Genomic DNA, 22,199 nt, shown 5'->3' with positions numbered 1-22,199 from the left:
ATGTCGATTATGTCAGTAAAAGCCATCACGCAGGTCACAGGATCATGCGCAACAGGATCAGGAGGATCCACGGGATGACGAAGAGGCAGTCAGCGTCCTTGTGCAGACGTCCAGACTTTTGGTTGACAATAAATGAAAATTCCTGGAGCTGCAAAGCCCAGCGACCAAGCCGTCCTGTCGGGTCCCGGAGGGAAGACAGCCAACAGGGTGCGTGGTGGTCTGTAACGACCGAAAACGTGCGGCCGTACAAATATGGCCGGAACTTGGCGGCAGCCCAAACTAAAGCCAAGCACTCCGGCTCGGTGATAGAATAATTTCTTTAGTGAGATGACAGCAGACGGCTGGCGTAAGCTATCACGCACTCAGCACCATTCTGCTGTTAGGCGAGAACAGCGCCGATGCCGTGGCCGCTTGCGTCAGTGTGGACTTCGGTCGGTGCAGATGGATCAAAGTGGGCAAATATGGGAGGGGTGATAAGAAAGCCGATGAGATCGGCGAGCACGTGAGCCTGGTCGGGCCCTATGAGAATGGCGTGTTCTTCTTTAGATGATCTGTCAAAGGCCGAGCAACTTCGGCGAAGTTTTTGACGGAACAGTGAAAGTAAGAACACAGGCCGGATGCGTCAACGAGGTGTCCCAACACGGTAATCTGACGGCTTCCGAATCGACATTTCGTGGAGTTCAGTTGAAGGCCATGTTTTTGGAAGACCGCAAGAATTGCAGCCAGTCGGGTAAGGTGCCTACCGAACATGGGAGAAAAGACAACAGCGTAGTCAAGATAACAAAGACAGGTGGTCCATTGGTATGCTTGCAGAAGAGAGTCCATCATACGTTCAAATGTCGCAGAAGCATTGCGTAGGCCAAAAGGCATGACTTTGAACTGATATAAACCATCACGTGTGATGAAGGACGCCTTCTCGTGGTCAATTTCATCAACTGAAATCTGCTATTAGCCGGATCGAAGATCAATGGCCGAGAAGTATTTAGTTCCGTGCAAGCAGTCGAAGGCGTCATCGATGCGTGGTAGTGGGTAGACTTCTTTTCGCGTGATCGAGTTTATATGGCGATAATCGACGTAAAAACGCCAGGTACCATCTATATTTTTCAAAAGAACAAGCAAGGCCCAAGGGCTGGCTGATGGCTCGACGACCATTTTACGGAGCATTTTGTCCACTTCTGATTAGATGTAACCTACCCTTATATATAGCTTTCATTGATTACGAAAAAGGGTTTGATTTAGTCGAAACCTCAGCAGTCATGGAGGCATTACAGAATCACGGTGTAGACGAGCCGTGTGTAAAAATACTGAAAGATATCTATAGCGGCTCCACAGCCACCGTAGTCCTCCATAAAGAAAGCAACAAAATCCCAATAAAGAAAGGCGTCAGGCAGGGAGATACGATCTCTCCAATGCTATTCACAGCGTGTTTACAGGAGGTATTCAGAGACCTGGATTGGGAAGAATTTGGGATAAGAATTAATGGAGAATGCCTTAGTAACTTGCGATTCGCTGATGATATTGCCTTGCTTAGTAACTAAGGGCACCAACTGCAATGCATGCTCACTGACCTGGAGAGGCACAGCAGAAGGGTGGATCTAAAAATTAATCTGCAGAAAACTAAAGTAGTGTTTAACAGTCTCGGAAGAGAACAGCAGTATACGGTAGGTAGTGAGGCACTGGAAGTGCCAATCTACTGAGGACAGGTAGTGACGGCGGACCCGGATCATGAGACTGAAATAATCAGAAGAATAAGAATGGGCTGGGGTGCGTTTGGGAGGCATTCTCAGATCATGAACAGCAGGTTGCCATTTTCCTCAAGAGGAAAGTGTATAACAGCTGCGTCTTACCAGTACCCACGTACGGGGCAGAAACTTGGAGGCTTACGAAAACGGTTCTACTTAAATTGAGGCCGACTCAACGAGCTATGAAAAGAAGAATGATGGGTGTAACGTTAAGGGATAAGAAAAGAGCAGATTGGGTGAGGGAACAAACGCGAGTTAATGACATCTTAGTTGAAATCAAGAAAAAGAATGGGCATGAGCAGGAAAGGTAATGAGGAGGGAAGATAACCGATTGTCATTAAGGGTTACGGATTGGATTCCAAGAGAAGGTAAGCGTAGCAGGGGGCGGCAGAAAGTTTAGTGGATGGGTGAGATTAAGTAAGAAGTTTTCAGGGACAAATGGCCACAATTAGCACATGACCGGGGTAGACGGAGACGTATGGGAGAGGCCTTTGCCCTGCAAGAAGCGTAGCCAGGATGATGATGATGATGATGATGATGATGATGATGAAGGTCGATGAAGGTTGACTAAGGTGAATTATAGAGGATTAAGGTGGATTAGGGATTACTTTCTTAAGGCTTGTAGCGCAGCTCAGAACGAGGAAAACCGGAAAATGGAAGGGGTAATGAAAATGAACGGAGAACAGGGTGAGCGCTGGGATAAAATATTACGGTGAAATACGTCGCAGTGCTAAACATTATTGCCTACAGAATATTTCTTGCATTTCTGCATCATGACCACAATCATGATTGATTGCTCAATCTTCGTAATCAAAGGGCATTAATGCAATGATTTCGGCTCGTGTTAAATCAATGGAAAAAGTTTCCGCACAGATAAAAACCGCAGAAAGGTGGTTTCGAGAGTTTTAGAAACTGTTAGAACGACATACGAACAACAAACTCTTCGTAACAACCTTCGAAGGGTACTGAATAGATTTCACAACGAAACCAATCGATTGGAAATTACCTCTTTTAAAGCTCTGTATAGTTATTTCTGCCTGCACTAGATTGTTTCCCTGGCTTTCGCAAATTTTTCCTTGTAGAAACTAACGAGTCCCATTGTATAAATTATATTCTTGGTTTTTTTTTTGGTTTAGTTTGTTTGAGAAATGTTATTGTTACGTCTTGTGTTACGGCTTGTGGCCCTCGTGCTTCGAAAAGTGACGATACCGTTTTACCTATCATTGCCTTTTTGTGCTTATTCGTTGGAGATGTTTTTTACTATGCCCTGTTGTTAGAGCACATTTTTTCTTCATTTGCTTCGCATGGTTCGCGATGGTCACTTTTGTATAAATGGCATTTCTAAACGATAATGTATTACCTTTGTGTTTGCTAACGCCGTGCAAACGCCAATTCAGGTGCCTGCGACTTCGTCAAGCTGTCCATGTGGCAGGCAGCTTTTTCTGCATGCCCCTCACGTCATGTACTGATGTATAGACGCAAATAAATATTGTCATTGTCATTGTCAAAACATTCGCTATTAAAGCAAAGATTCCCGGCTTCTGCCTAGATGTCGATATCAACAGCAAACGTGCGCGATCATGTGAACAACCCCTGCACACTGCCTGTATCCGTGAGAAAATCAAATAATAATCGTCGCCCACTCATGCGTGCGTGGAAGTGCAGTTGAAAGCAAATTCCAAAAATCGAAGGTGAACTTAGATATCGCCGGAGAGACACGAATGCGAAAGCCTTGTAAAGCCTAGTGTAATTCACCTTAATCCACCTCCATTAACCTTCATCCACCCTATTCCACCTTAATCCTCCTTAATACACTCTTATCGGTCTTATTCCTTTTTCGTCAACCCTAATTCACCTAAATCCACCCTAATCGACCTTAATCTTCTTTCATCCACCTTATTCCACCCTAATTCTCTTTAATAAGCCTTAATCATTGTTCATGCAACTTAATCCTCCTTTATACACCCTAATCCACCTTAACCCTTTCAGTCCACCGTAATCCACCTTAATACACCTTAATAAACCTTAATCCTCCCCTAATCCGCCTTAGTGCAATCACTACTTAATCATTAGTTAACTTTGCTAATAATTAATCTCTTATACACGGCTGGACATGCTTTGGGTCGTTTCTGACCTTCCTGGGTCGCGTGATATTTTCTGTTCACAACGCGGCCTTGAAACAGAGATCTAAAGACTTTGGCCTTAAAACCTAAAAGAACGCGATGTGGGCTAGCTAGCGCTCATCACCAGCAATACCACAGGTTTACGGTGCAATTTTTTTCGGGGCCTGCATTCATTGCATTACTGACGCACACATCGACGTAAGCTGAAAATAATAGCTCCTCTACAAGCCGCTATTTCGATTTTCAGTAAAAGAGGCCACGTATCCTAACAGTAACGAAAAGTGCGATCAAGAGGCTGTATCATTGCTCAGAATTCTTTACAGGGGAAAACAACCTGTAGTGCTTCATTTCCGACGTAATAACAACAGTTGGCGACATGCCAGGTGGTGGAGTCCCACCAGAATATTAAGCGTACTGAGGACAACTCGATTTTTATGCAACGTTCAAATTGCCGCAGCAAAAATGCTGGTGAGGAGGCCGGAAGAACTTAAAAAATGCAGCATTAGGGCGTGCTTTGACACGAGCAATAAGAAAGACGCCTCACCTCGCAAGCAACACTGTTTTTTGTCGGAACAAAACTCTTTCAGCCAATGTATTGCAGCCACTGCTTCCTGCGCAAGCCGTCACGCTTTCCTTGTGGTATCACATATATTGCATAGCAATCTTCAGGCTCCTTGCTGCAGTTACAAGCGCAACAGTACGGCATAGCGCTAGCACAGAGAGCAGGAAACACTGCGTGCAACGTTCGCTACGCCGACCTAAAGCGCTGTGCCAGCCGAGCTGAGGTGAAATGGCGCGGACGAAAAACAAAAACACAAGGAAAACGCAAGATCCGCGCGTTTCCAAGGGCAACGGCAGGGAGACCAATCGTCCTGCAGGAAAACGGGCGCAAGACAACTTCCCGCGGAAGGGACGCGCAACAGGTGAGGAGGAGGCGCGGAGGTCGCGAGGCGGCGGCAGAGTTCAAAGAGTGGCGGTACTTTCAAACTATCGAGGGACTTTAGACACCCGGCATAAGAAAAAATGTGTGAATGAGAGAAAGTTTTTCAATGAGTGCATCAACTTCTGAAATAAAACCTTGCGGCAGCCATAGATGCCTCTATCATGAAGTCATATATATATATATATATATATATATATAGTACAGACTGCGGACCTTTCGGTCCTAGCATAGAGGCAATAGAATGCATACAAGAAAAAGGGAACAAATTAGGAACACGCAAATACCAATTTACACAATTTTTAGTCACACTGTCGTAAACTGTCAACATTCGTTCCCAGTATGATATTGTTCTGGCAAAAAAAGAAAGTTTAAACGAGTCAGTTCGAGCATAATAGGGTGTTAGTGAAACCGGATGATGCTGTCTTGTGTGCCGTGTTATTGCAGGCGTTATGTAAGTCGATGGTTTAATTCAAGCCTGTTGTTGAGAAGAAGGGACGGGAATTCAAGCTTTAGCAGCTTTCTGCGTGATTCAAGAGTGGGTATGGAATTCTCTGTCATAATCTTAGAGGGAGAGTCCAGTCTTGCGAATTTATGAAATATAAAGCTAACTGCCTTTCTTCGTATTTTTTCAAGATGCGTGATATCTGGCTTAGTTTAGTGTAAGGATCCCATGATATACGTGTATACTCTAACTTTGGTCTAATAAATGTAATATAACAGTAATCTCACATTAGGAGGGGCATTTTTCAGTTTGTGTCATAAGAAACAGAGTTTGCGGAAAGCAGAACAAATATCATTGATGTGCATGTTCCACGACAATGTGGAAATCAAATTTGTTTGTGTGTATGTTTTCTGTAGCGACCTCATGCCATGTTTATACACTGCCTTTGATTTATGGAGCACTGTCTTTGTATCGAAAGTAATATTTCTCATGGTAATACTGTCGTTTGATGCAATGTATGTTGTTCGCTATCATACTACGTTAATATTTATTTCTGTGTTGCTCATTGCTGTATCGACTGTATTGGGGAACTGTGACCTCGTCAGGCTTACCGCCTTTTGTCGCAGTTCCCTCTTTCATCTTTGAAGGAAAATAAATTTCAACCTCAATCGCAAATTAACACATAAGTATTTGTAGTTAGTCTCACGCAGAGCTGAAGAACCTAGCGTATAAGAAAAAGGTAGTGGTTTTTTACGGGTAATACGAAGAAATACGGATTTATCAGCGTTAATAAACATACCCCATTCATTACACCACTTCAATATGTTATTTAAATTCTTTTCAAGGACAATCTGATCCTTCTGACAAGTTATATCACTGTAAAAAATACAATCATTGGCAAATAGTCTAATTTGCACACCAGGAATTATGGTTTTAACGATGTCACTTATATACATTAGAAACAATAAAGGCCCCAAGACACTACCTTGGGGCACCCTTGATGTGACTGGGAGAGTTGCCGAGCTAGGTTCACCAATTGTAACGTACTGAGTGCGTTTGCTCAGGTAAGCAATAATCCAATTCATGAAAATGTCAGGTATGCCAATAATTCTAAGTTTGAAGATTAATTTGTAGTGCGGAACCTTATCGAAGGCTTTTCTGAAATCTAAAAATATTGCATCCATTTGGCCACTATTGTCGAGAGATAAATCAAACTAATGAATCACTGATACCGATTGTGTTGCAGTCGAATAACCCTTTCTGAAGCCATGCTGAAACCCCGTGAGCACATTGTTTTCAGCCAAGAATTCTTTTATATAGTTTGCCACGATGTGCTCCAACAGCTTGCAGCATTGTGATATCAGAGAAATGGGACGATAATTTTGCAATCTTAATCGATCCCCTTTTTTAAATATTGGACAACTCGGGCCACTCTCCATTGATCGGGCAGTTGTGTCGACAGCAGAGAAGCAGAAAAAATTCTTACGAGAAAGCTGGCAATAAGTTCAGGATAACGTTTATAAAGATGTTTGGGATTTCGTCATGGCCACAAGAAGCTTTGGTTTTCAGGTTTACCAACATGTTGAGAATTCCAGCATAAGAAATAGAATCTGTGTCAAATACCTGTTTCATTGGAAGTATAGTAATGCAACCATCTGACACTGCAAAGACACTTTGAAAGTACTTATTAAAATGCTGTGCTATGTCTTCCTCATTAGTTATTGATGTGCCCTCAATTATTACCTGGGAAATCGGTTTCTTTTTTTCCTTCGTATGGTTCCAGAATTTTGTGGGATCAGCTTTCATTAAGTTAGGCAGAGTGTTGTTATAATAGTAACTCGTTGCAGCAGTCACCTTCTGTTCGAGAGAGTTCTGTGTGCCTGTCTTATTTTAACAAGATTCCCATGTTTTTTTAAACCTTTTTACCTTGCTTTTAATATGAATGACATCGCGTGTCATCCAAGGTGTATGTTTGCGAACTTTTTTATGTTTACTAGGGATGAATTTGTTCATGCAGTAGTGGCACGTAACTTTGAAACAATTCCACAGAGAACAGGCATCAGTGCTGGTAAAATCAACGAGACAGTTTTCCATATGCTCTATGATGGGCACATCATCGGCATGAGAACAATCTTTGTAGCTAAGCACTGAAGAATAGTATTGCGCCATCTGTACAACTAGTAAGCTCACCAGGCGTTGGTGGGAAAGTCCTTTTTTAATACAAATAAAATATTCCGAAAAATCCAGGCTAACAAATACCAAGTCGAACATGGAACTGGAAGTGCCCTGTACGCATGTCGGCTCGTGTACCACCTGCTTCAGGTTATAACGTATCATAATATTGAAGACAATGTTTGTGTGCTTGCTGAACGTGTTTCCAGTATTAAGGCGCTCCCAATCGATGTTCGGTAAAGTCACCCGCCAATATAATCTTATTATTCCTGTGCCTGTTCAGTTCATCCACTAATTTTTGTAAATATTCGGGAGTAGTATCCGGTGGTCTGTGTATGGCGTAAAGCTGTGACCCCAAGAGCTTATCTTGACACGCACACATTCAATTTCAGGGATATCTTCCAAGAGATGGGCAGAAATGCCATTTTTGATCAGGACGGCAACACCACCCCTTCTGGTGCGCCTGTCTTTTAGGAATACTGTATAGGAAGGAGGCAATATATCGTCACTTATTTCATCATGTAGCGAAGTCTCAGTTAAGACACTAATATGAGGATCATGCTTCAGTAATAAAATTTCCAACGCATCAGGTTTATTTTTAATACTGCGGGCATTAACATTAATCAGTCTGAGCTGCTTATGCGGCCCTTGGGAAGCGCGTCAATCCCGTGAGTTTGAGGAATTGTTTAGTTCGTTCGTTGAGCGAGTCCAAAGCCAGCTTTGGGGAATTTGTACGCGTCTGTTTAGGCATTCATCCCAATAATAAGTATCCCTGCCAATCTTAAGCTTATCATGTATCAATGAAGCTGTTTTTTTAAGCAGCCTGTCTTCTTTACAGCTGTCCCAGAGGAGTTTCCTTTTTTTCAGTGTGGAAGGGGAATAATCGTTCTGAATGTAGATGTCAGACCCTTTGAGTTCCTTGCAGTTTGCAAAAATTGCCTTCTTTTCACTGTAATGCTGAAGGTAAATTATGACCGGTCGGTTTCCTAGTTTTATCCTTTTATCTTGGCGGCACCCCACACGTTTGGTACCAGACGCATGACGACGAGATAAGCAGTTGGGACACTTTCAAAGAAAAGCTAGGGGAACTGTTCGGCGAACCCATTGGCCGCAAGGTTGCCGCGAGAAAGGCTATTGCGTCTCGTGTTCAGACATCTACAGAGCCGTACGTTTCATACATCTTCGACGTCTTGGCTCTATGTATGGCTCTAAAAGGCATCGCCGACGACGCTTTCAATTTGCGTATTTTCGGCAACGTCTCGACAATCGACGCCATCATTAAAGAATGCCGTCGCCTTGAACAAGCCAAGAGCCGCCGTATCACGCACCACATCACGCGGCTACCCAACACCGCTGCTACGTCGACATGTGAGGGTCGACCGCGTCAGGCCACCACCTGAGACGACGTCACCCGTATTGTTCGCCGCGAGCTCGAGGCCGCCTGTTCGCCAACTTTCTCCACGACGCCTCCCGATTCGCCAGCAACCACGATTTCCATGATTCAGGCCGTAGTCAGGCAGGAATTTGAGAACATGGGTCCGAAGTCCGTGTGTTCAACATCTACACCCGGCGTTCCCCAGTTCTCTACCGGCCCTCCTCGTCCCCGACAGTCCTTTTCTACCACATCTCGCCGCAACCCGTCCGAATGGCGTACCCCTGATGACAGACCAATCTGCTTCCACTGCTGTCGCATCGGCCACGTCGCTCGTCACTGCCGCAACCGATGGCCACCGCCTCCTCGGACACACGCCGCCACTTATTCCCGCACCTTTGGACCTTCTGTTCCCTATGCCACCCGCCATGAGCCCACTGCCGTTGACGCCCCTGCTCCGAACCTCCGCTACAGCCGCTCGCCCTCACCTCGACGCCGTCGCTCTCGTTCGCCCCAACCCCGCCGCTTCTCTTCGCCGCCTATTGCCTCCCGGGCCCAGCCGGAAAACTAGGCACTGCAGCTTCTGGAGGTGAAGCTGCGTTGTCGACACTGCCCTCAAATCCTCTGCTCACGTTAAACACGAACCAAAACCTTCTTGACGTTGACGTTGATGGCTATCCTGTCACGGCACTCATCGATACAGGAGCACATCTTTCTATTATGAGTGCTGCCTTCCGACGACGACTGAAGAAGCTCCTCACACCAGCGTCGGCACGCGTCGTCCGCGTTGCGGATGGCGGTACTGTGCCTATCATCGGCATGTGTACGGCACGTGTTAGCATCGCCGGCCGCCACACTCCAGTCCTCTTCACCGTTATTGCTCATTGCCCCCACGACCTCATTCTCGGCCTCAATTTTCTCTCCGCGCATTCCGCTCTTATTGACTGCTCTGCCAGTACACTTCGCCTTGAGTTGCCGATTCTCGCAGAACCTTCTGACGCACCCCAGTGCCGCCTACGCCCCACCGGCTTTATTCGCCTGCCGCCAAAATCAATAGCCTATTTGAACTCTTGTCTTCCCCACCAGTCCCTAATGGCGAGTACCTCGTCACTCCTCTGCCCGACATTCCACTACAGTATGACGTTACCGTGCCTCACAGTATACTTACTATTACTGCGAACCGCACTCGCATACCTATCTTTAACTTGGGATTGGCAAAGCAAATTCTACCGCAAGGTATTTGCCTTGCCAACGTTGATTGTCTCGGCGACCATCACGTGGCAGCGTTATCAACCGATGCTTCTTGCGAGCTTAGCAGGCCCATCGTGCCAGCCTCGGCCGCCGATCCCAAGATACAGAAAATGGTTGCGACGGACCTGTCTTCTGCGCAGGCTGAAGACCATTACCAAGTATTATCGTCTTACAGAGATATTTTCGACTTCGACGATCGCCCTTTAGGCCAGACGCTCGCGTTCAAGCATCGGATTCTTACTGGCGATGCTATTCCTATTCACCGACGACCTTATCGAGTTTCTGCGTCGGAACGCCGAGTAATTCAAAGCGAAGTAAACAGAATGCTAGACAAAAACATCATTGAGCCTTCTTCGAGTCCCCGGCCGTCACCTGTAGGGTTGGTTAAGAAGAAGAATGGCATGTGGCGCTTCTGTGTAGACTACCGCCATCTGAACAACATTACTAAGAAGGACGTCTACCCGCTCCCATGTATAGACGACGCCCTTGACTGTCTCCACGGTTCCAGCTATTTCTCTTCTATCGATCTTCGTTCTGGATACTGGCAGATTGCTGTTGACGATATGGACAGAGAAAAAACCGCGTTCACCACACCTGATGGCCTATACCAATTTAAAGTAATCCCGTTTGCATTATGCAACGCCCCTGCCACCTTTGAGCGTATGATGGACTCCTTGCTCCGTGGTTTCAAATGGTCCGCTTGTATCTGCTACCTCGACGACGTCATCTCCTCGCTTACGTTCGACACTCACCTTGAGCGTCTAACAGCTATACTTGATGTATTTCGAAAGGCGAAGCTGCAACTTAACTCGTCGAAATGTCGTTTCGGCCACCGCCAACTTACTGTTCTGGGCCACCTCGTTGATGCTTCCGGAGTACAGCCTGATCCCGACAAAACTCGCGCTGTCCGAGACTTTCCGGTTCCGAAGACCGCCGCAGACGTTCGAAGTTTTGTCGGGCTATGCTCGTACTTTCGTCGTTTTGTTCAAGATTTTGCGGCAATTGCTGGACCCCTCACTAATCTTTTGAAAAAAGGCGTACAATTCTCGTTGGGTACTGCAGAAGCCGCCGCCTTCTCTCGTCTCGTCACTCTTCTCTCCTCACCACCCATTCTCGCCCACTTCGACCCTGATGCCCCTACAGAATTGCGTACAGATGCCAGTGGTCATGGCGTAGGTGCCATCTTAGCCCAGCGTCAGCGTGGTCAGGATCGCGTTATTGCTTATACAAGCCGCCTCCTGACACCATCGGAGCGCAACTGTTCCATTACGGAACGAGAATGCCTTGCTGTAATCTGGGCTGTTGTGAAGTTCCGTCCTTACCTCTACGGTCGCCCTTTTTCCGTAGTCACTGACCATCATGCTCTCTGCTGGCTCTCATCCCTAAAGGATACTACAGGCCGGCTTGGTCGATGGGCTTTGAGACTACAAGAATTTGCGTATTCTGTTGGCTACAAGTCTGGCCGCCTGCACCAAGACGCTGACAGCCTGTCGCGTTACCCTGTTGACGACCCTGACTCCTCCAATATTACCAGTGCTGCTTGTGTATTCTCTGTGTTGCAGCTGCTTCATTTGGCCGACGAGCAACGTCGTGACGCAAACATCAGAGGACTCATCGACCGTTTTGAACACTCTCCGGCCGACGCCACTCTACGCCTCTTCGTCCTCCGCGACGGTACCCTGTACTGTCGTAACCTTCATCCGGACGGCTCTGAGTTCCTACTTGTCATACCTAAACACCTCCGCTCAACCGTTCTAGAAGAGCTCCACGACGCACCAACGGCAGGACACCTCGGCGGATCTCGAACGTATGACCGTGTACGTCGCCGTTTTTTCTGGCCGGGCCTTGCCCGTTCCGTACGACGTTACGTCGCCGCTTGTGAACTTTGCCAACGACGCAAGAAGCCTTCCCAGCCCCCCGCTGGTTACCTGCAGCCGCTCGACATCCCTGCCGAGCCCTTCCATCGTGTTGGCTTAGATCTTCTCGGCCCATTTCCGGAATCTACATCAGGAAACAAGCGGGTTGCAGTCGCGGCTGAATACGCGACCCGCTACACCGTAACCCGCGCTCTTCCGACCAGTTGCGCAACTGACGTTGCGGACTTCCTTCTACATGATATCATTTTTATGCATGGTGCTCTGCGTCAATTGCTAACAGACCGTGGCCATACGTTTTTGGCGAAAGTCATTGACGACATCATACGGGCCTGCTCCATTCAGCATAAATTTACTTCCTCCTACCAACCTCAAACGAACGGCCTCACTGAGCGTTTGAACCGCACCCTTACAGACATTATATCCAAATACGTTTCAGATGACCACCGTGACTGGGACATGGCTCTACCCTACATTACCTTTGCATACAACTCTTCCCGTCTCGAAACTGCCGGCTTTCCCCGTTTTACCTCTTGTAAGGCCGCGAACCGACGCTACAACTAGACACCGTGCTTCCGTCCACCACAGCTTCAACTAGCGCTTATGCCCATGATGCAATCGCCCGTGCTGACCATGCTCGTCAACTTGCGCGCGTTCGTCTACAAGTCTCTCAAGACAAACAGAAGCGACGCTACGACCTCCGTCACCGTGATGTCCATTTTGCGCCCGGCGCCCTCGTGTTGCTCTGGTCACCATCGCGTAAAGTTGGCCTTTGTGAGAAACTGCTTTCCTGTTATACCGGCCCATATCGCGTGCTCCGCCAAGTGACCGATGTTACCTACGAAATTGTACTAGCCACGCCCACTACGTCCTCCGGTGTGACAACCAGTGACATTGTCCACGTCACCCGACTCAAGCCCTACAACTCTCCACGTGCCTTGGATATTTAAAAGCGCCGTGACGGCGCTTTTGCCGCCGGGGGGGGGGGGGAGTGGGGAGTAGTATTACGATATTATCTGTAGATACCCAAGAGACGAGCCGCCGCGAGAACGACGACGAAGTGGGTCTGTGCCTTTGGCGCAAGTGAATGTCGGCCTTGCGTTCTGGCTCCAGTCCACTGTAAATAGCCTGTAAATAGCCTCTTTCGTCTGTGTCTTTCTACACGTAACAATATGTATTCGACCAATGGACTCACATTTCACACCCAGCTTGCCTTGGAATACTTCCTTGACAATCTTTTCCTTCATCATAGATTCGGTTTCGTCGGCTAACTCCTTTATTCAGTAAATAATCACATTGCAACGCCTGCTGTGGTCCTCCGAACTAGTCAATCTTTTTGTTCGAAAAGTCATCACTTTCTCTAAAGATTTCAGCATGGTTTCTACTTGGCCGGCCTGAACCAGGGTTGCAGAAGAATCAGGGAGCTTAGTTTGCACGTCCTCCAGAGTACGTTGTAAGCTGGCAAGTATACTGTTTATGCTACGTAACTGCACTTCATTTCAGTTACATATTTAAGGATAGCTTTTTGGCCTTCAAGCAGTTGGTCATACAGTTCATTTTGTATTGGTCCAGGATTTGTTTCTATATCACCACAAAGAAGTAACTTGGGCACCTGTAAACACTCACAAGCAAGGCTAATAAACTGTTGGGGGCACGGTAGCACCACACTGCAACGATGGTCATTGTTAATTCTAAATTTCAAAGAGGGACCAACCTGCACAATGAACAGCAGGTGCCTGGTGAGCATTGTTGCAGGGCCGGGTCCGCCGTGTCCACTGAAGTTCAAGGAGCAGAGCGGTTCTTTTATACATGCGCCTGTAATTGACGTCCCGCTGCGCTTACGAAGAGGTGTCGCTAGGAGCTCAGGGCCATCAGAAGTTGACGGTGCAAAATGTTCGTTGGTTCGCACACACTCGCTCCTATCGATGCTGATACGGTGATCCACGTAGTGCGCGTGGCTAGTCGTGGATACGGCGGCGGCTCCCAGCAAAACCTGCACAACGAAGAGCAGGTGCCTGGTCAGCCTCGTTGCAGGAGGTCTCTTCGATTTGGCTGCACTGGCTGCACTAGTTCCGTGATAGTTCCGCCACCGTGCAACGAGCGCGCAAGACCGGTTCCAGCAGTTCACAGCACTAGCGCCGCACTGTCGCTGTCAAAACGAATAGGCAAGTTCACAAAATGTGCAGGCCTTGTCGTCTGCAGCGCGTCGCCAGCGTCGCTTCGCCGGCTCCCTAGGCGGATTCTTTGCGCCGGGTGCTCCACTGATTCGTGCTACTTTTTTTTCTTTTTCTTGTGTCGTGCATCGGACTTTTCGTGCGTGTGTGATCGAGATGGCTGCCTGCTTGCAAGCGGCTATGGAGCTGTTAGAGTCCGACAGCGACGAAGAATTCGACGAGATGTGCATTTTACTTGCATGTGGTGTCGTCAGAAACGATCGTCATCGTATCCCGGGTTACTGTGAAACTGTAGTGAACACGTACTTCGAAATGGAGTTCAAGAGACTCTTCCGGCTGTCTAGAAGGACTTTCGATGAGCTGAGCGCTCGCTTCATGGCATCCGCCTTCTTCCCTGATGCTGTACAAGGAAGGCGGCAGATTTCGGCTGAAAAAACATGCCTGATAGCTTTAGTCTACATAGGCTCCCAGAGCTCAATGTACGCTATTGGCGATAAATTTGACGTGACGGAGTCGTCGGTGCATGTCTGTGTCAACCGAGTTGTCAAGTTTTTGCACGGCATCAGAGACGAAGTAATCTGCTGGCCTGGCAGCGCGGAGATTGCCCGCGTGAAAGCCGGATTCCTTGCGAAGAGTGGTGGCAAGGGGCCCCGGAACACTATAGGGTGCATCGATGGATGTCATGTAGAGATCCTTAGGCCGGATCAATCTGCACATTCTTATTACAACCGGAAGAAGTTTCCGTCCATTATACTGCAGGGAACCTGCGACGACAAAAACAGATTCACGCACGTGTTCGTCGGTTTTCCGGGATCAACACACGATGCGCGTGTGCTGAGAGAAAGCTCCTTCTTTAAGAACGCATCCGCATTATGCGACAGTGGGTATCTTCTTGGGGACTGCGCTTACCCGCTAATGCCGTGGCTCATGGCCCCCTTCAGAGACAACCAGAACTGTTTTCCTTCGTGGAAAAGAAACTTCAATGGAAGGCATAGCCAACAAAGGGTGACCATTGAAAACACTTTTGGACTGTTGAAGCAGCGCTTTCGAAGGTTGTACTTCGTTGACGCCAAAACTGTAGTACAGAGCTGCTTCCTTGTAATGGCTGCCTGCGTTTTACACAATTTTTGTAATGAAGAAAGGGATTTTTTGGAAGAGTTGGAGACTTTGCCACCTTTCGACGATGCAGGAAACCGAGAGCCAACAGGTCATATTGACCCTAATTTGTTAGGCTACAGTGAGGCTCTGAGGGAACACATTGCAAAGCAGCAATGCTAAGGCAGCCTTGTTTCCATGAAGATTGTGTCATGCTACTGCCATGCTGTCTGTGTAGTGCTTGCATGAATTCTAGTGCTGTTCAAGTTGAAGTGAAGCGAATGAATGCGGAAACGTATTTTGAACGTTTCCTTTTCATTTGGGATATCTAGCACACACAGGTCACGAAATACCAAAGTGCAAGTGTTTATTGCTTGTTTGTTCGCATGACATCGATGAGCATGTCAAACTTGGCCATGCGCTCCTCGTGGCGCTTGGCTCTGGCTGCATCCAATTTCAGCAGCGTTTCGGCAAGGACATTGTTTGATGTCCTCTGCCTCTTCCTGGGGGGCATGCTGGCTGGCACCTTCTCCACGTCCCTGGAGGAGTCCATGTCCCTGGAGGAGTCCATGTCCTCTGCGGCCACACTTTGCACACATGAATACAAACATTACATCACTTTCTGTAGTTTGCACCAAGTACTTCACTAGGAAACCAGCTGCACAAGAATGGACACATATGACATGCTTCTTTTGCTCTAACTGCTTAGGAAAATAATAAGCATTGTTTACAATGTAAATGTTATTCCAGCTTGTAGTCAGTGCTTAGTCTTGTCATGTGTGTTCCTTCTCATGTACCAAATTTAGTCTGCCATTCCAGTTGTAAGCCTACATACAAAGACAAATGCACTAATGTAATTAGTATACTTACTCTGAGTTTCCTGCAGAGACTCCAGTCTCGAGGAGTGCTGGTGGTTTTATATGATGTTCTTTTTCCAACACCTTGGCCAGCTCCCTACATGGCGTAAGTTTTATTAGAACTATTCAGCAAGTCAGGTAGACATTTATTGGACTGGGTACTCACTCCTCATACTCGCACGGCACACGGTGGTGCCCCGATGTATTATTTTTTGTTCTCGCTCTTTTGTAGCTGCGCTCCAATGACTTCCATTTGTTTTCGACCTGGACAAACGAAAGGGTGCCTCCAAACTCGTCGTTGAGGAGGTTCGCCAACTTTGTCCACAACATCTTTTTTGTCCTAAAGAAATCAAGCCAGAACTGAAACACGTACTGCAGCAACAATTAAACTCAACTGCAATAACAGGGGTCACATTTACAAAAGCATGCTGGGATGAAATATGAAATGCACTTTGGTTTGTATTACAACGATTGCCAATGCATTCAAATACAGTAACCGCTCGGAAAAAATTCTCGCACTTTTGTCATTTTTTTTTTTTGCGTTTGCAAGCATGCTGCATAAAATCGGGGATGGACACATACCTGAATCCCCCTTTCTGGCCGACCAGGTCCTTAAGTTCAACATATTTGTCAATTAAAAAGCGCGTTCTTGCTGCGGTCCAAAGTTCGGAATCAGCTTCCGCAGAAGCAGGTATAGGTGCAAGTGCCTCTGCTGAGGTAGAGGCAGAGGCATCCATAGCGCTTTCGTCGGAAGCACATGGTTGGCTGGCAGGTGTGTGCTCAGCTTGAAACACAAGAGTGTAGCGTTGGCCGTCTGAAAAATAAAAAGAAACATAACGAGAACGAGCTGTAGACGCGCAAACTTAGCGAAGTGACTGAGAAATCGCATAGGGTTCATTTCCCTTGACAGCACCAGTCTGTGGCGTTAGCGTGGTGCGACTTTGCTTGCGAGTACCAAAATGCTTCCTGAGACGGTCAGTACGAGCGCAGGTACGCGCAATTCGTGCACACGTAAAAGAGAATCCAGTCAAGTTTGCTGTTCACTGCTTGAAGCCATAGCAGACAAACAAGACCGCACACGTGCTTACCACGTTTTTTCAGTAAGCCATCGAACAACACTCACCTGCTCCCTCGTACAGGTATCCATTCCCATCAGGAATGTAGGAGCCATCGCTGCTAAGAACAGCCGTCACCGTCTTGGTAATGTCGCCGACAGCTATTTCCACCGTCGTCTGCTGCGCGCTTGGAAAAACACCCGCCATCGTGAACTGGCTGACACTTGCTCCGAAGTGAGTGCAGCGCAGTCGTGAACTCGTCGAGAGCTAGGCCTGCACTTGTACGAAAAGAAGAGGGAAGTGCAGAGGGCGCGCGCTGCACTGGCAAAACGTATACGATAGTGCTGCACTCTCTGAACTCGTGCAGCTAGTGCAGCCAAATCGAAGAGACCTAGGGCCGGGTCCGCCGTGCCCACTGTGTGTATATATATATATATATATATATATATATATATATATATATATATATATATATATATATAACTTTATGATCGAGGCATCCACCCATGGCTGCCGCAAGGTTTTATTTTATATTGTCACCCAGCTATTACAACTAAAACAGTTTACCACCGACAGATTGGCAAAGAAACGTCTGCCTTTTTGAGATGGCTGGTCCTTGGAGAGCGCGCGCGCAACCACGAACTTCGTCGTTCTCGCCTTAAGGGTTCCGTGTCATCACGTGCCAACTTATTTTGCGTCATTGCTCCCCCCTCAAAAGCGACCGGCCCGGTCGCTTTAAGGGCAGCGGGCGCGCACCATGGGCGAGAGTGCCAACATGAAAAGACAAAAAAACATACAGGAATGTACACAATTCTGAAGCGGTTTGTGAGGGTTGCTTATCCCTCGCGTGCGTAGTACGGCTTCAACCGCTCTACGTGGACGACTTCAGCACGGGGACGGCGTCGGTTCGAACCAGGATCAGAGTTTTGAGGCACCACCTCGTAGTTCACATCACTGAGGCGGCGTACAACTTCATAGGGCCGAAATAGCGGCGCAACAATTTCTCTGAGAGCCCACGGTGTCGACACCCACACGCCGTCGCCTGGTAAGTACTGGACATTCCGTCAGGTCCGGTAGTAACGGTAGGCGTCGGTATTCTGCTGGGTGCAGATGCGATTCCGAGCAAGCTGGCGAGCTTCCTCGGCTTTCTCGACGAAATCTTCAGTGGTGTCATTCCTTGTGGCTCCGTGGCCTACCGGGAGCATGGCGTCTAAGGGGATTGTAACGCGACGTCCGTAAACAAGCTCGAATGGTGTAAACTCGGTGGTCTCCTGCACAGCGGTATTGTAAGCAAACGTGACGTATGGCAAAATTTCATCCCATGTTTTGTGTTCCACATCAATGTACATGGAGAGCATGTCGGCTAATGTTCTGTTTAGGCGCTCTGTTAAACCGTTAGTTTGGGGATGATAGGCTGTGGTCTTTCGGTGGTCGGTTTGCGTCAGTGTTACGACTTGTTGCAATAACTCCGCTGTAAACTCTGCACCGCGGTCAGTAATGAGTACAGCGGGTGCGCCGTGACGAAGCACGATGTTGTGGACGAAGAAGCTGGCGACTTCAGCAGCAGTTCCCCGCGGCACAGCTTTCGTCTCCGCATAGCCAGTTAAATAGTCAGTTGCCACAATTATCCACTTATTTTCCAAGGATGACGAGGGGAACGGTCCAAGAAGGTCCATTCCCACTTGCTGGAACGGCGCCGGAGGTGGGTCCAAAGGCTGAAGGAGGCCGGCAGACTTGAAGGGTGGAACTTAACGCCTCTGACAGTCACGGCACGTTCGCACACAGTGCTGAACCGACGAAAATAGGTGTGGCCAATAGTATTTTTGCCGTATGCGTGCTAATGTCCTCGCGAAGCCTAAGTGGCCGGCACAGGGATCGTCGTGACACGCCTGTAAAACTTCCTCGCGCAGTGCCGTCGGGACGACGAGACGGAACGTTTCCTGGCTATTCTCGAAATTTTTCTTGTACAGGACATCGTTTCGCAGTCAGTACGACGTCAATCCTCGTGAAAGTGGGCGTGGGACAACAACGTCAGCTTCCTCGAGATATCGGATGACTGGAAGCAGCTCAGAGTCTGCACGTTGATAGTCAGCCATGCGCACCACGTCGACGACACCAAGAAACGGCAAATCTAGCTCCAAGTCGGAGGATGTCAAGGAAATAGGAGAACGTGACAAGCAGTCAGCGTCGCTATGCTTAAGGCCGGATCTGTAGACAACCGTTGTGTCGTATTCCTGAATGCGGAGGCTCCAACGACCGAGGCGACCGGACGGGTCTCGTAGTTGGCAAGCCAGCAGAGCGAGTGGTGATCACTGATCGCTCGAAATGGCCGGCCGTATAGTAGGGTCGGAATTTGTTGATGGCCCACACGACTGCTAAGCATTATTTTTCGGTCGTTGAATAATTAGCTTCTGCTTTTGTCAGACTACGACTCGCATACTCAATTACACGTTCTGCGCCATCTTGCCATTGAACCAGAATGGCCCCGAGTCCTACGTTGCTGGCGTCGGTGTGTATTTCAGTTGCCGCTGTGTCATCAAAATGCGCCAGCACTGGAGTGGATTGAAGGCGTTTGCGCAATTCGGTGAAGGCCTGCTCTTGGTCTTCCGTCCAGACAAAGGGCACATCTTGTCGCGTCAGTCTCGTGAGCGGTTCAGCAATCCTTGAGAAGCCTCCAACGAAACGACGCTAGTAAGCGCAGAGGCCCAGAAACCGCTGAACAGCCTTTTTGTCTTTAGGACGAGGAAACTCGGCAACGGCAGCGAGTTTTTCCGGGTGTGGTCGTACTCCTTGGGAGCTGACCACGCGGCCTAGAAACTTGAGTTCCTGGAAGCCAAAGTAACATTTTTCAGGCTTGATGGTGAGGTTGGCCTTGCGTATTGCGGTAAGGACACTTCGTAGCCGGGCGAGATGTTCATCGAACGTGCTGGAAAACACGAAAACGTCGTCTAGGTACACTAGACACGTCTTCCACTTTAGTACAACTAGTACAGTGTCCGTCATTCGTTGAAACACAGCAGGAGCGGAACAGAGACCGAAAGGCAGCCCTTCAAATTCGCACAGCCCATCGGGAGTCACGAAGGCGGTTTTTTCACGGCCACGCTCGTCCACTTCGATTTGCCAGTAGCCTGACTTTAGGTCTAACGAAGTAAAGAACTGAGCATGACGCAGACGGTCGAAAGCGTCATCGATCCGTTGCAGGGGATAAACGTCGCGTTTGGTGACTCGGTTAAGCCGTCTGTAGTCAATGCAGAAGCGGAGTGTGTTGTCTTTCTTTTTTACTAGTACGACAGGCGATGCCCATGGACTTGTCGACGGCTGGATGGCGTCATCATTTAGCCTTTCTTGAACTTGACGCTTAATCGCCTCCCGCTCCATAGGTGACACGCGATACGGATGCTGACGATCAGGCCGCGCTGACTCCTCTGTAACGATCCGGTGTTGCGTAACTGAAGTGCGCTGGACTTTGGATTCCGTGGAAGAACAGCCGGAGAATTCTGTCAGTAGGCCCAGCAGCTGATCCTTCTGTACATCTGCTAAGTCAGCATTAATGTGGACGCCGGTATTCAGGCTGGCGTGAGTTGTTGCATACGGTGAAGTCACTTGTAGTGTGCCGATGTCTGATAAGTCAGCAATGTCGTTCAGGAATGCCACAGCTGTACCTTGAGGGACGTGTGCTGATACTCATGGCTGAAGTTTGTCAACAAAACTTGCGATCACTTACGCTGTATTCGAACAAGGCCTCGGGCGATGCAGATGTGTCTTTCGAGCAGCAGCGGGATATTTGCCTCGGCAATACCCTCATAGCCGTCGAATGCGTCGCAGGTGACGAGGGTCAATACGCTGCTCCTTGGCGGCACCGAGATGTTCCCGTCAACAATCCTCAAGGCGTTGACATACGTGTCGTCAGTGCTGCTCCCTGCTAAGGCCTGCGCAGTCGAAAACGTTACCCGCGACTTCTGTAAGTTAATAACAGCTCCATTAGCCTGCAGAAAGTCCATTCCCAGAAACTGGTCCCTCGAACAGCTTGGGAGGATGAACGAAATCTCGGAGTTAGGTAAACCCACGAATGCTGACTCGCGCTGTGCGTTTTCCTACCGGGGTTAGCAGAATGCCTCCTGCAGTGCGAATCTGCGACCCAGTCCACTCGGTAGAAACTTTCTTCAGCTTGCAGGCAAGGTCCATGCTCATAACTGAGGTGTCCGCTCCAGTGTCGATTAACGCCGTTATTTCTTCGTCGTCTATGGAGATGGGAATGTTCGACGTTACTACCTCTCGTAAAGTGTTTGACTCCGTCTGTACATCTGCGTCGTTCTGTTTTCGTCGTTGTCGTCGTAGCGGAGGATCTTGCGTACGGTCGTCGTCAGCGGCATCACCTCCGGAGGTCGCGGAACTCAGTTTTCCCGACCCGCCGGGGTAGGCGAGCGGCGTCTCAGAGCGCCGCGAGTAAAGGCTTGGCTTGGTGATGGTGACCTGTAACGAGCAGGAGACGACGAACGGGGCTGCTGCCATCGCTGATCAACATTGCGACGATTCGCGATGAAACTCTCTATTTACGGCGGCCGCTCACCAGGTCGTGGACGAGGTGCATTCAGCGAGAATCCAGGAAGCCCCACATGACGATAAGGATACATTCTGTAGATGTGTCCGGCTTCGCCACAATGAAAACGAATGGGCTTGTAGTCTGTTGTGCGCCCGACGTCGCTCTTCCTAGTCCTTGCTTGGGCGATGTGCGGTGGGCTGCGAGGCGACCTGAAGCTTACGTCCATTTGTTGAGTGGGGTGTACCATGCTGCACGCACTTGAGGGTGGCGGACGGCGTACTGCTTCAGCGTAACTCATTTCGGCGTGCGGTCCTTGCTGTGGTGCCTCGTACTGTCCAGGAATAGGGACGGCCTGTCGGACCTAGGCGCGCACCATTTCCGCAATGGAAAGTTGTCCCACAGGGGAAGCGGTCTTCTGCATCTTCTGCAGTTCCTCCTTGACGACAGCCCTGATGAGTTCTCGCAAGGCGCCAACGTCGTTACCGAGGGTAACGGCAGAGAGCGCCCTTGAAATCATGGTGTCGCGGTTGTTTTGCCTGGCCTGCTGTTGAAGGGC

General features: G+C 48.5%; 2 protein-coding genes across 2 annotated transcripts in view; one reads left to right on the top strand and one right to left on the bottom strand.

Annotated features, from left to right (window-relative positions):
- The window catches only part of LOC142575075 (kinesin-like protein KIF12), a 769,060-nt gene that overhangs the window by 143,135 nt on the left and 603,726 nt on the right, over nt 1–22,199 (top strand). The gene's annotated exons all lie outside the window — the stretch shown is intronic.
- Nucleotides 15,546–17,367, bottom strand: LOC142575074 (uncharacterized). Its single transcript, XM_075684037.1, has 5 exons — nt 17,169–17,367; nt 16,628–16,859; nt 16,212–16,385; nt 16,059–16,142; nt 15,546–15,775 (listed from the first exon to the last, which is right to left on the bottom strand). The coding sequence occupies exons 1-5, from the start codon at nt 17,305–17,307 to the stop codon at nt 15,556–15,558; spliced, it is 849 nt and encodes a 282-aa protein (XP_075540152.1). The 5' UTR covers nt 17,308–17,367; the 3' UTR covers nt 15,546–15,555.

Source organism: Dermacentor variabilis, chromosome 3 (genome assembly GCF_050947875.1).
Source record: "Dermacentor variabilis isolate Ectoservices chromosome 3, ASM5094787v1, whole genome shotgun sequence".
In the NCBI taxonomy this organism is placed as follows: domain Eukaryota; kingdom Metazoa; phylum Arthropoda; class Arachnida; order Ixodida; family Ixodidae; genus Dermacentor; species Dermacentor variabilis.
Note: the sequence above shows the minus strand (reverse complement) of the source record. Positions and strands in the feature narration are given on the sequence as shown.

Coding starts and splice junctions, on each gene's coding strand:
- LOC142575074 (XM_075684037.1), bottom strand. CDS start 17,307: ATGGCGGGTGTTTTTCCAAGCGCGCAGCAGACGACGGTGGAAATAGCT. Junction 16,860..17,168: donor ATACCTGTACGAGGGAGCAG/GTGAGTGTTGTT, acceptor TTTATTTTTCAG/ACGGCCAACGCTACACTCTT. Junction 16,143..16,211: donor GTGCCGTGCGAGTATGAGGA/GTGAGTACCCAG, acceptor TACGCCATGTAG/GGAGCTGGCCAAGGTGTTGG.